The sequence below is a fragment of the Anopheles moucheti genome, chromosome 3 (assembly GCF_943734755.1).
Source record: "Anopheles moucheti chromosome 3, idAnoMoucSN_F20_07, whole genome shotgun sequence".
Taxonomy (NCBI): Eukaryota; Metazoa; Arthropoda; class Insecta; order Diptera; family Culicidae; genus Anopheles; species Anopheles moucheti.
Window position 1 is genome coordinate 32,929,901 of NC_069141.1, and position 13,798 is coordinate 32,943,698.

The 13,798-nt window shown below is 42.8% G+C and overlaps 1 protein-coding gene across 1 annotated transcript in view; it reads right to left on the reverse strand.

Annotated features, from left to right (window-relative positions):
- Positions 1-3,412: 3,412 nt before the first annotated feature.
- LOC128305406 (uncharacterized) overlaps positions 3,413-13,798 on the reverse strand; it is a 63,173-nt gene continuing 52,787 nt past the window's right edge. Inside the window, exons 7-15 of the mRNA XM_053042839.1 lie at positions 13,613-13,660; positions 12,513-12,612; positions 8,783-11,767; positions 7,477-7,566; positions 6,663-6,850; positions 6,402-6,588; positions 6,048-6,344; positions 5,791-5,980; positions 3,413-5,703 (exon numbers count right to left, since the gene is read on the reverse strand). Coding sequence (XP_052898799.1) covers positions 5,580-5,703; positions 5,791-5,980; positions 6,048-6,344; positions 6,402-6,588; positions 6,663-6,850; positions 7,477-7,566; positions 8,783-11,767; positions 12,513-12,612; positions 13,613-13,660 — 4,209 coding nt within the window. The 3' untranslated portion in view covers positions 3,413-5,579. The remainder of the gene's footprint in view (positions 5,704-5,790; positions 5,981-6,047; positions 6,345-6,401; positions 6,589-6,662; positions 6,851-7,476; positions 7,567-8,782; positions 11,768-12,512; positions 12,613-13,612; positions 13,661-13,798) is intronic.

Genomic DNA, 13,798 nt, shown 5'->3' on the forward strand with positions numbered 1-13,798 from the left:
TGCAATAATAGCCAACGTGAGAGAAACTCTTTTACCACGCGCAACGATACACGTGAGAGCGGATCTGCAATATGCATACTGGAGGGGAATTGATGTCAGCTCCTGTTTTGGATGCTCTCTTGGTGTAGGAAATCTGAAAACAGCCCGTTTTGTATGGAATTTCGTATCAGCCGACGGTACGCAGCTGATTATCTCAGTTGTGCATACATACGCAACACAAAACCACACAAGGCGATCATACCGAAGCGCCACACATAGCCACACACGGCGATCGTATCGCTCGAAAGGTGAGAGCGAGATCGGCTGCCGATGCTAAATGCGAGCACCGTGTGATAAGTCTCCCGCGTGATAAGACAGGTATGCGAATGAGGGAGGGGATTCTTCATCTTGGAGAGAGCGATGGTGTGCGTTGCAGGGTTGGCGTCGTATGTATTGACGAGTCCAGCTCGGTGTTGCTTTGTTCGGGAAAAGCTATATGCGTTGACAAGTTCGGTAGAGCTATCGAATGACCGTCAAATGTTGTTGCTGGCAACGATAGCTTGCCAATGATTATATTATATTACATTATATGAGATATTTGAGACAATTAAATGAGATACCAAAACGAGCCAAACAACATCACGCTGAACATGTCAATATAGTCCCCAAAAACCCTGTAATAATAGCCAACGTGAGAGAAACTCTTCTATCACCGGCAATGTTAACACGCGTGAGCGGTTCAGCTATATGCACGCTGGAGGGGAATAAATGTTACCTCCTGTTTTGGATGCTCTCTTGGTGTAGGAAATCTGAAAACAGCCTGTTTTGTATGGAATTTCGGAAACGCATTTTTCTCATCGACTGGTGGAGGCGCAAGGCACGAAAATAATGTGCGTGGAACGATCAACATGGTGCGGATAGAGTTCTTAAAACAGAATGTTCAAAAATAACCACGTTTATCAAATAATACACCCCCATTATACTTACGTATTGTTTTATCAATAAAAATACTTTCGGATGGTGCTTGTTGCGAAACGAAAATCGCGAATTTGAGAGTCGAAAGACAATAATTAATTTGCATTGCTATTAGCATTTTCAGTTGTTTGTTTGTTCGTTTTTCTTTATTACACTCTTGCCTTTACAACAAAGTATATATGGTTGGTATGGAATTTCGTATCAGCCGGCGGAATGTTTGAGCGAAGGATGAAGGATCCGCCCGCAATGATGGTCCAAGGACGACAATCCGTACGAAAGATGTTTTGCGGATCGATCGATCGACGCGCGACAGGAACCGACTCTTGCACCGGGACTATCATAGGAAAAGTGGACAAATGTGGTTGCAGATCATTTCGAGGGCTTCAATGCCCCCCCTCCTTCATCGTTTTTAACATTAGAGACCCCAACTATAATTCTGACCTGGATTCTCCACTGTAAACTTATGTACACTTGCTGTGCTTATTGTCTAACACGGTAACGTTCAAACGAGTGGGTGCGTGTGCGTATTTGTGGGAGGGAAAACTGTTAGTATTTACAGTTTAGTACACGTAGCAAAACTTAACAGAGGAATTACCAACGGTACTTTGATAGAAAAGAAGCAGATTTTTTTTTGTTACAATACCATGTACCAAACCTACCTGTGTTGTGCGGAGAAATTTTCCGGACCCAAAGTGACAGAATTCCTTGCCATCGTCCGTTGGTTTGAGCAAGGAACCGGTCCCGCGGGAGGATTTGTCCTCGGCAGGTAATGTGTGGCTCTCCTAGCTTTCGATCGTTGGATCATCGAAAGCAGAGAACCAAACCGATATTATTAAACTATCAGCGCGGAAGCAGATAAGCAGTTACTTGTTTTTATTGGTGAAGAACGGCCTCGGCCTCGGTACTGGTAAGCTGTTACTCACAGGGGGCAAGTAAAATAGGTAGTATTAAATCGCAACCAGCGGTATCAAAGCCACATTAGTGTTTTCTTTCATAATAATACCACCCAATAGCGCCACCCCTGATAAGCGTAATATAGCGATAGGTTTTGGTTTTTAATTTTCTTGTTTGTTTTGTTTGTTTGTTTGTTTGTTTGTATTTGCTTTTTTTTTTTTTTAATATATTTCCATTCCATGTTCTCACAATCATTCCACAAATCTTTTCATCTCAGTAGCCTGATGTCTGCTTTTCCTCTGCCTGGCTGTCAAAAGTTAGGGTTGGCTTTAGTATTTATGATCAGTATGGTTAAATTAAATTACTTTCACTCGTTATTCACATTCCCAACACTTATTGTTTCGCTTTTACTCCGACTATGCCAATTCCTGCATAGTTTTCTAATGGGGTTTTACGCTCTTTTTCCCACACTCTTAAAACCCCCCCCCCCCCCCCCCCCCCCAGAGTTCTATTTTATATTCAGTTCTGGTATGGTTCCCGTTCGAAAATCCTTCGTATGTCGGTGTATGTGTGTGTTGGATAAGTGTGTGAGTTTTGTGTTATTAACAGCTCTGCTGAATGCTTAGTGAAGCTTTGTCACGTTGTGTGTGAGTAACGCTTTGTGTGTGAGTGAAGTAGTAACGACGGGATTAGCGAAAGGAGATAATCATAATTATTTATATATGTACTTATAACTTGATGTAGTTAATGCAGAGCAATAGCGATAGATCTTAATATACGGTACGGTACACGGTTGGTTTGCATTAATATGAAATATATAGCCACCAAAACGCTTCGTTACGGTGTGGAGTGTTGTGTTTGCACGCTTAATTGTAAGTTCATTCACTCCCACAACCTTACCCCACTAGTTCTGTTTCGATTTGCTGCTTCCGGTTCCGGTTAGATTATTTTGTTTGGCATGGAAACTGACAACATCCAGCGGTTCCACGGTATTGAAGGAATATTTAAAGACTTTAGACAGGAGATACGTACACCTAGCAGGGTCGAAAAATGTGCACGGTATGCTAAAATTTCATTGCAGTTGGATGTTAGTCTAGAGAGGCGCTTGCAGTATGCATTGAACAGATGTTTCGAATTATGTGTTCTAAAAAGTGGTATTTTTTCTACCTGCTGGATGTATATCTCTCCAGAAACTTTAAGCTGAGACTTTAGTGTTGACAAAGTACCTCTCACGGGGAATGACAATGGCTAAACGTGGAAACGTTAATAAGAGTGTTGCACGATAAAGCTTGAAGAACAATTTCGTATTACCCGTCTGTGTATGATTTGTTCTATCTGCTTCTTAACTGTTTTGTCGGTCACACCTAGGGATCCTGTCTGCAGGCCGTGCCAGAATTTACTCGCAGTTGGATAGATAATCGGTTGAAGCTTTTTGTAAGCCTCATGTTATGGACTGCACCAATATCCTCATCTAAAGTGGATTGACACGGAGCCTTGCACATTGCTCGGCAAAATAGTACCTCTCTACGTTTTGCGTTACCGTCACGGGTGTGTGTGTGTGTGTGTGTGTGTGTGGTAGTTGAAATCGTTCAATTGTAAATACTTTTTCACATGTTACTAACTATTTGACCCGCAAACCGGGAACATGGATGTTTTTATCTTCCTCATTTAATTGCTACGTTTGTTGTAACACTCGCTCAACCGCGATTGCGATTGATAGTGTGATCTACCGTGTTAAAGGTACCTCGGTTAATTTGCAGCTTGTTTCGTTATACCCTAGAGCTGGGGGGCTCACAAAATAGTTATGAGGTTATGTTTGCATCATATTTTGGAAAGACAATTGTGTTGGTTTGTGTTGTTTCGCAGCGCATTGCTTTTAGTTAACTTTCAAACCAGTAAAATAAGTACTTTTCCTGCTGTACACTGATGGTACAGTATTTTCTTCTCTCATGTACATATTTTCAACCCGCGTTTTAGCTGGTTTTGTGATCTAGTCCGAACGGTGCCTACACTACCGGGTGCCTTGGAGTTTAGAGTTAGTGATTCAAACACTCCCAACGGGGAAACCGAACCAAAGGGAATACAAAATACAAGATGTATCGTTCGTTCAAGCATCTATGTACAGCAAATACGTGGTTTCAACCTCTCACATCGGCTTTACTTTATACACAACTCAAACACATACCGACACACACACGCATGTCCATCGCTTCTACATCCGACCTGACCAGTTTTGTTAAGAATAGTCACATCATCCACAGCACATTGATTAAACATTAAATTCCTTGCTAAATTCCTTACTCGTTTACCACATTCCCATCCACATTCATTGGAGACCTCCCCCCGGGGACGCTTACACGGGGGCAAATAGTAGTGCAGTTAAATATGATTTAGTGTTTTTCCGTTAACGGGGAAAGTAAATCAATATGATTTAATAGTTGGTTTAATGTGTTGGTTTGCGTGGGCTGTGTAGATTGGTTAGGCTAAATATTAGTACTGACTGAAACGGAGACCCCTTTTCCCTCACACATGAACACTTCGTCCCCGCTGTATGAACTATCGATTATTAAAGTTTGAATTAAGACGGGATTTCACTACAAACGGCACACAACGTAAGGTGCGATTCGATGTACCCGATATTTTAAAACGCATTCGTCTGCTTCGTGATGTCGCACATGGAGGGATGAGGAAGAACGTTAAACTAACCGTTTGCCACAACAAAAAAAACGCTTAACGTAATTTCAACGCTTTTGAACAAAACTGAGAGATTAACGACTACAGCTTTTCGAGTTCCTTTCGAACCTCTACACCTTTCAATCATCCATCGGGCTATATTAACCAAACCTGTCCGACCGTCCGGTGTCCGGCAGGGTCGGACATTGCTGTTGCAACAAATACACTAACAATTCGCGACTAAAACAAACAAACACACATTTGGACGGCGTTGATGCATGGATATTTTTGTCTATTATATGCTACTCACTAATCTGCCGCAATCTGCAAATCCTTCAACTCAACAAACTGCCTAAAGCTTGGCTAACAAAGAAAAACTAACGCTAAACATCGCATCGTTAATTTAGTGTTGTGGACGAACAACGGAAACACAAGATTAAAGAATCGTTATGAAACTTGCTTCCGACTGCTGACGAAAAAAAAAAAACTGTATGAATATGCTAGTGATATTACGAGCTAGAGGGATAAACTTAAGCAACTTGCTTGCTGTTGTTCATTAGTTAATAGGCGCTTTTTGTTTGGAAGGAAAGTCTACCATATAAAACTTGCTGGGTTTTTTATATGTCTTTGTGTTTGCTGTGTTTTTTTTTGTTGTTGCTTTTCATCGTTTCTTAATTTAACTCAATCTAGATATGGCGCTGATATATATCTTCATCGACTAATGAATTTCCTCTGGATTCGATCGCGATCGTACTGACACATGTAAAATGTAGTCAAACTTTAGATAATACTACGCGTAGAGCCTGTAATACCTACATCGAATACGCAACTACTACACAGAACAATCCATTCAAATAAAACGTAAAAACTATTACTCGGTGCGTACACCTGCTAGCGACAAACATTGTTTCGTTTTGTCCTTCGAAGAAAATTGACGGCTTTGTCCGGAAGGGGGAATGTTTCTGAATGCATTTCCTTGCATATCCTTTCCGTGTCTTGCACCGTTGTGCAGGATATGAACACAATGTTAATGATTACCGCTTCCGGTTGCTTTTGTCCTAGCCGTTGTTATTCACGTGCTTTTGCACCTGGTTGAGCATGTCGACACATTTTTCGTACATGATTTGATTGTTTGTGTTATTGCTCATACTGTTATTGTTGTTGATACCATCGTTGTGATTGCTGCAATCGATAATGGAGTTAAAAAATGTGGGTTTAATTCATACTGCATTTTGTTATGTTGCAGCTTTATGTCCGTTCGGTACATACCGATTGGTGACTTTGGTGAGCATATTTTGTGTCATAATGACGGCATTTTCGAGCTCTTTCAGCATCAGTGAGTTGTTGCGCCCATTGATGCTCGCCTCATCGCTTGACTTTAGCCGCTGGTGGAGCTGTATGACGGTGGAGGTCGTTTGTACGAGTTGGTTGATGATGTTCGTACAAAGCTGATTGGTAACTGCAAAAGCACGAGCATAGAATTAGATGTATACTATTTCATTGACGTTTGAAAGAATGGCACGTACGGTCTGCATTGTCCAGATCTGCGTCTTTCACTGGCACGATGGCTCCGTTGTTGGTGGCATTGTTATTGCCACCGCTGCTACCGTTTGTCGACTCGGACGGAATGGTCGTAGTACCACCGACGGTAACCGTTTTCTTCACGTTTATAAGACTAGTGTTCACGTTCGCTATCCGTTTGTGTTCGAAGGCGATGCTTCGGGGACGCGGTGGGACGGCCGGTTTCGTCGGTACCGTGCTTACTGTACTGGTGGGCGACTCTTCCGAGCTAGATTCATCCTGTCCAGCGGTAGAGATATTTACTGTAAAGAAAATCATCGTTAATATGCCGCTATCATGCATTGGTTATAATTACTTACCACTACTGTAAGCGCTTTGTAGACCTTTTCGCCGATTAATGATGCCAGCCGCACTGCGGGGGTTAATGTATTTACCACCGCTGCCATTACCGGTCCCATTACCCGTGCCGTTGATCTTGTTTTGGGACGAAATCGTTGGTTTCAACAGACCTCCTCGAGAGTTTGCTGGTTCCGCCTCGGAGTCACTCTGTAAAAGCATGACAGAAAACAAGCATTATAGCATCATTTTTCGCGATCCACCTCCAGGGAAGAACTACGTACCGCTTGGTTCAACATTCCGACTGAGACACTACGGACGCCCATGCCGGTAGACAGTGACGCACCTCCCTTACCGACCGACGAGGTACTGCGCTTGGGCGTGTTGCGTATCGGTGTGCTGGTATTTCTGTTGCTTACCGATGGTTTGTACAGCCCACTGCCAGTAGTCGATTGATTGGGAGATTTGTAGCCTGTGCAGTGGTGTTAAGCCAACATACACAACAATACGCCAAAAAAAAATACCCATTGAGAGCAGAAATTCATGCCATTACAATGAAAAAGAAGATCCATAAAAGAAAAAAAATGCATTATTCTTCGAAATCTACAGCATTGTGAACAAGGAATTAATTGAAGTGATTTCCATATATAAGAGATACTATGAAACATTTATTCTTCAAGGCTCAACATTTAAAAAGATATTCAAATTTATTTAGAAAAATGAAAGCTTTTCAAAATTCAAAAACAAACTTTAATCGTGAAAGTGGAAAGAAAATTAACATATATTGAAACATAATCAAATAGTATTCAAGAGATTAAAACAAAAACTTTCATGCAAAATGGAATGATTGTCGATAACTTAAGAATGTAAAAAAAACCCAGAACAAATGAAAAATATAATTGAACTAATAAAAAACGTGAACAATGATTGAAGTTGCTATACTCAATTACATAAAAAGTGGAAAATTCAAGAAAAACACAAAAAATGTATAAAACTTAACAAAACCACATATCAAATTCGACAAACTCAAACACGAGAGAGTTAGAAAGAAGAAGAAATAGTAAAAATAGAATAAAAAAAATAAAATCAATGCTTTACCTTTTCCCATACTCAAATCACTAAGCGAACAAGCACGTCTAATCGAAGATTCACTATCTTGCGCAGAGATTAAGCTTCGGGGATTACCGCCTACACAACAATTTCGATTTGGAGTATGTGTACATGTTGCCGGAAATATATGTATTGCATGTGTGTGTGTGTTGTTGTATGTGTGTTTTTATGTTGCATTGTTTATGGAATTGTTTCGCAAAGGAACATTCCCGGGCGGGGGTTTTTATTTTTGTGGGTGGTTTGTGATTTGTTTCATACGCGGGAATAGATACGGGAATATTTGCGTTTCGGATCGGCGCCATTTAATTTTGATTTTCACCATCATTCGATACGCAACGGGCGCGTACACACCAACATGAGTTGTTGAGAGCGAGAGAGCGAGAAGAAAAAGAAAAGAAAAACAAATTCATTTAACGTTAGCCTTTGGGGCATATCATTCACTTTCAACCACTAAGTGTGTGCAAAACGAAAGTAAACGTACAGCTACAGCTTGGGTTATATACAACGAACGGACTAGTTTGGCTATCGTGTGATAATACATGAAATACTACGGAATGATAAGTTTACATAGATCAGTAGTGAATTAGATTACGATGGTGTTTGCTGCTATGCTGGATGCATTATAACCGGAAGCTTTATCTGAGCGGGACGCAAGTTTACAACAACCGACATTTAATCCGAAGAATGGACTGGCGCGACACGTTCCGTTCCAATACGGAGGGGTTTGTTTACAGTATAGTATGAGGTGTATTAGACATTTTCCGTTTTTCGACATGATTACGAGCATTTTCGAACGATCAGTCGCGATCTTCACCCGACCTTCACCCGAATTCGTTCCAGAGGGAAAGATTTACGATGTGGTGGGGTGCAGGCTGAGACATTGGTGGATGACTAGCGGTGGCATATTAAAGCAAAGCGTGTCGAAGTTTGAGGATTACTTTCAGCTACACCAAACAAAACAAAAACGCCATAAAAAGCAGTACATCAAATAGCTAGAAAGCAAAATGAACAACTACAAAGAGGCGGGAAATCATTCTGAACATGAAGCGTAGAATTAAAGTACATTAAAAATAACTAAGAAAGCGTATAACTTATCGAAACACTGCTGAAAGTTCTTCATTTGAACTCTATGATGCAAATAAGTGTGATACGAATAAAACACAAAAACAATAACAATCGCTATCGACAAACACTTCCCCCAATGGTAAAGAGAAAGTGAAAAACTCAACCAAAAAGTAGACAAATAAACAACAAAATAGGAACAGCTAATATTTTGACAGCAAGTCATAGAAACCTTCATCGCTGTTCGACATCCCAATGGCAGCGACGGCAGCAGCAACTGCCGCAACAGCGGCCGCCATCGAGTTTTCCTCCTTTTCCGACAGTTCTTCTTCGTCCTTCTGCTTGTACGCATCACATCCGTCCCCACAGCACCCACAATCTTCGCCCTCCTGTTCGCAGCATTTGCCGCCATGCTGCCGGCAACAACAATCCGCACCAAAATCAAGCACATCCGGTAGGCTAAAATTGCGCTTCATGCGAGCTTTTGCCAGGTACCAGCTTTTCTCATTTTCCAGCTCTTCCTGTGCATCTTTTGCCAATCGGTCAAAGTTTTCCGTCAAACTCTTCACGTAACCCTTCTGGCGTGGATCGCATTCGAACGGGCGCATCCGATACTCCTTGGCCGTGCGTTCCTGCTCGAGTTTACGCTCCTCCAGCTCCACGAGTTTGTTGATGATATCGATCTTTTTCTCAATATCGAGGAAACGGTTGTATTCACCACTTGTTAGGAGTCCACGATCGATTAACTTTTCCAGCTCACTGGTTGCACCATGGGTGAGACTTTTCTTTGCTAATTCTAACGCTTCTTCGGCGACGAAAGCCTCATCCGCGGGATTCATTTCGTCGTCTTCGGTTGGTTCCATCCCTTCCAACGCTTCTACTCCAATCTCCGTGACGCTCTCGACCGGTGGGACGCTTACTTCGAGCGAATCGGTAGAGTTCTCCTTCCGAACACAAGCGACACTCTTTGCCTTCGAGAGCAACTCCAAGCTATCCATGTTATCATCCTCACTGACGCCTTTCTCTGCGACGTACACTTCGAACGACTTTTCCTCACCAACATCACCACGGCGTACTCCACCAACTGACACAGACATAACGTCCCCAGACTTTGGTGGCATCACAAAATCCCGGTTCACAAAATCACGCAGCTTGCCGCCGATCATCGCCGGTTCGTCACATTGCCCGGCAGAGTTGGACATCTGGCCAATGATCGTGTTGAACTTCTCCTTCGAACGCACTCGTCCGCGACCTTTCATGCTGGCCGATCGACGATGGGCAACCGGCGGTTTGTGTGGCACGTAATCCATCTCCAGCGTACCACCGAACTGCTGATGGTGGAAGCGATCGTTCGATTGCTTTCGTTCCTGCTCGAAGCGTTGCAGGTTTTGTTCGAACTTTTTAGAATTTCGCGCTATTCGGCGACCACCCATTTCGATTTCGAAACTGCACGACTTCTTCATTACGTAAACGGACGATTCCGTGCCAAATATGTCGGACCGGGTGATCTGATGGTGTTGGTTTGTGGCGTTGAGTGTTTTGCGAATGAACAGATCCCCGTTCCCACCAGTGTTGCTGCCATCGTTGCAGTTGTACAGTGGATTCGAGTTCATCTGTTTCCGTTGGTTGGCAAAGTCTTTGCTGAGACTTTTGACGGTGGCACCTCCATACTGCGCTGCCTTCGATGTTAGCGACGGAATGAAATCTTCTGCCTCTTCGAATGTTTCGTTGAAAAGTAACTCCTCCCTTCCGGTGGATAGGGGAGCTGTGCCGGGAGACCCAAGACTGGGCAGAAACCGAGGGTAGCTGATCGAAGTGGGCATTCCGGGTGCTCCTTGGCGAACAGTTGAGCGACGCTCATGTCCGCCGTACTCCAAACTGTCGTGCACCATACCGAAGTAACTGCTGTCGGTGGCGGTCGCATGGAAATAGTTACCCTGCATATAGTAATCGAAGCCACTGCCAGCGTTAGGGCTCGAGCCGTACGATTTTGAAGTAGCGCAGCCAATGCCCTCCAGTTTGTACTCGAAGTTGGACGCATTACGACCACCAGCTCCATGTCCGTGTCCGGCCTGATTGAGATGATCACGCCGGATGCGCCCGAACAGCACTTCCAACGGGGCACTCTTGCACTCGGAGTCATCCGAAAGGATACTTTCCATGCTGTTACAAAAACTAACACCGCCACTGCCAAACTCATCCGAAAGGATGCTTTCCTGGCTCTTCCGCGTCGGGTACTGCTGGCCCAGAAAGAAGCTAGCGCTCGAGTGTCGTTGTGTTTCGAGGAACCGATTCTCCGCCTGCCGGATCGCTTCCTCATCATCTAGAATGTCCGAAAGCGAAACGTTTCGGTAAGGAATTTCGTACGGTGCACCTTGCGGTGGTTGATCGTAGATAAAGTAGTCGGACACGGAACGCTTTGGCAGTGAGAGTTGCATCTTTTTGGCTGGATTGTGTTTGGCACAGTGTTTTTTCCTTGCTGGCGGTACCGGTTGACCGTGTCGCTCTAAGTCCAGATCGAGACTGCAATCTTCCAGCGAGTCGGAGCTAAAGTTCGGTTCATCTTCCGATAGGAACCCGTGCTCGTGCTGGTCACGAGAAGTGGTCGCTTTCGCGTCAGTTTCTTTGGAAGGTGCTGGCACGGATGCTGGTTTTTCGCCATCTTTTACCTTTGCTGCCGTCGGTTTTATATCGTCTAGATCCCCGTACTTGCTAGTAATTTCTCGGATCATCTTTTCGGTGTCGGAATGTATCATGCTCAGTATCGTTTTCGCATCTTCGTAGTACATCGAGTGACGCATCTGCCCATGGCGACCGGTACGGTCGTGTGTTTTTTGCTGATTATGCGATGATTCGTCGTGATTCGACGGGCTGGACCATTCCTGTTCTTCGTGAACGGGTGAAACGGGGCAGGATTTATAGTTCTTCAGTATGCCCGGGTGTTTCCGCAGCTTATCGGCTGGCACTGGGGGTAACTCAACCAGGTCCAGTTTATCGGGCCGGGCAGGTTGTTCATAAATTCCAACGTCTCGCGGATACGGTGGAAGCTCTTGCTGTATTTGGTTCATAAGCATACAGTTTTGAGCAAGCTTTGATCGTGGAGCAGCACTGTGAAGAAAATTTGCGGCATTTATGTGCACTGCAGAGCCGACTCCGTATGGCCCGGAAGTACCGGACACTGCTGGGTACATTCTGGAACCTAAACTATTATCTACTTCTAAAGTATAAATACCGATATTCGCATGCGACCGTTCATTATAATGTACCCCAGATATAAAACATCGTAAGAGAAATAGCCCAACCATATCCCCATGTACCATTTACCGTAGTGTGAAAAATCAGTCGAACAAGTAAAGCGAATGAGCGCGCGGCATGGAAAATAGGGAAGAGAAAATACGTTTGCTGGTTGAAAGAAGAGTGGTTTTTTTTTCGAAAGTACGGGCTTGCCAAACACACACTGGACTGAATAAAACGAAACAAGTTGAACCTTACGAACCAAAACCAAATGTGGCATTCAATTTCGAGTTTCGAGTTAAAATGAAAATAATTCAGAATGGTTTCAAAGTGTAGTTCGTCTAGCGGTGGCAGTAGTAGTAGTAGTTGAATTACTTTAGTAATTAATGTTAATAGCCAACTTTCTACAATCGATTGCTCCTACACCAAAAAGAAGTGCGAATGTTTTTTTTTGTTGCGTATTTTTAGCTTTTTTCCTCAACCAAATTTATCATTTAATTTTTCCAAGTGGCGGAAAAACGTGTAAATAACAAAAAAGTGAATGATTCACGCACAGCAAGCCCGTGATGGCCACACAACTCACTACATTTAGTCAGCTTGGTCGTGAGGTGAAATGTTAGTACAAGAAACAAAACAAAAAATCAAACAAACAGAAAACTGAACACCAATGAAGTGGACATGAATGAAGGGTGGAGTGTCAAATGGTAAGTGAAGCTGGAAACTCTTACCTATCCGTTGCGTACGGTTTGGACTGGCTCCGGACATGTTCATCGAGTGACTCAAATCGGATATGCTTTGACTAGCGCGTAAACCGGATCGGTAGCCGACCTGCAAACATTTGGGAATAATTAATCGATTAGCGATTTGTTTGTACAGTGGAAATTAGGAAAACATTAGTGTTAAATTTGTGGCTATTTGTTTAATTCTTTGTATTCAAAGAAGAATTAACCCTATTACAGATGAGCATTACAAGTGAATGAGATTTGTAAGGGAAGCGGGATAGTTACAAGTTATCCGTAATTTATGTTCCATTCGCAATGTCTGCTACTCATTGAGTTCGAGAGCAACAATCTAGGTTCTCAAAGAGTGCATTCATTCGCTATAAAACGTCGCCTTTTAATTGAGATACAGAGTCAGTCTTGTTTGCATCGTAAATCATTATTTTTTGGTTATTTGGTACCCATTCGAATCCGTATTTAGTGTCCAACCCCCAGTGTTCATTGCCAGCAATAAACTATCGCATAAAAAAGCAACCACGGGTGGGCGGAACATTTGCCCACTGCAACTCACTGGAATGGATTAATTACCGATCGAAAGCGGCATGAAACGAGCTTGCACAATGGATTGCAACATGCGAAGAATGGAGCAGCACAGTGTTTCATTTGATTGATGACATTTTGATAGCCTTCTGGATGGACAGGAACATTCCCCACCGAGGGCAACAGTTTTGTAGACCATTCAAGTTGCAATAGAATGAACATATTTGCATAATGAGGTTTTTGAAAGCATTTTAAAGAAGAAATCATTAAGCTTAACCTTCCTGTTGTTATTGGAAGCAGTAAGAGCATTATTTTGAAACGGTTAGAGCGTTTAGTGAAGGTCTCCATGACAAAATAAGTTTAGTAGTTTGATTTAAAATTAAAGGACAACAATTATAATATTAAAAGCTTTGTAGTGCTTTTCGTATGATGTTAAAATTATGCAAAGTGGTTGGAAAACCTTGCACTGGGTCACACATTAACTCCTACAAGCAATTCTCTTGTGTGCAGTTATGCAGTGAACAAAGTTTAAAGGGTAGACGGACAAACAGGAAACACACTTATCTCACCTTTAATTGAGCATAATTTAATGGACGCTTATTATGAAACATTATCCCCTAGAAAGTACATGTTGTTTAACCAAATGGAGTTATTTATGAGCAGGGAAGGATGGTATCGTATTGCAGCAGGAGGCACGCAAAAACACACAAATGCATAAATAATTTTAATATGAGGAAATCAGCCCACACACACAC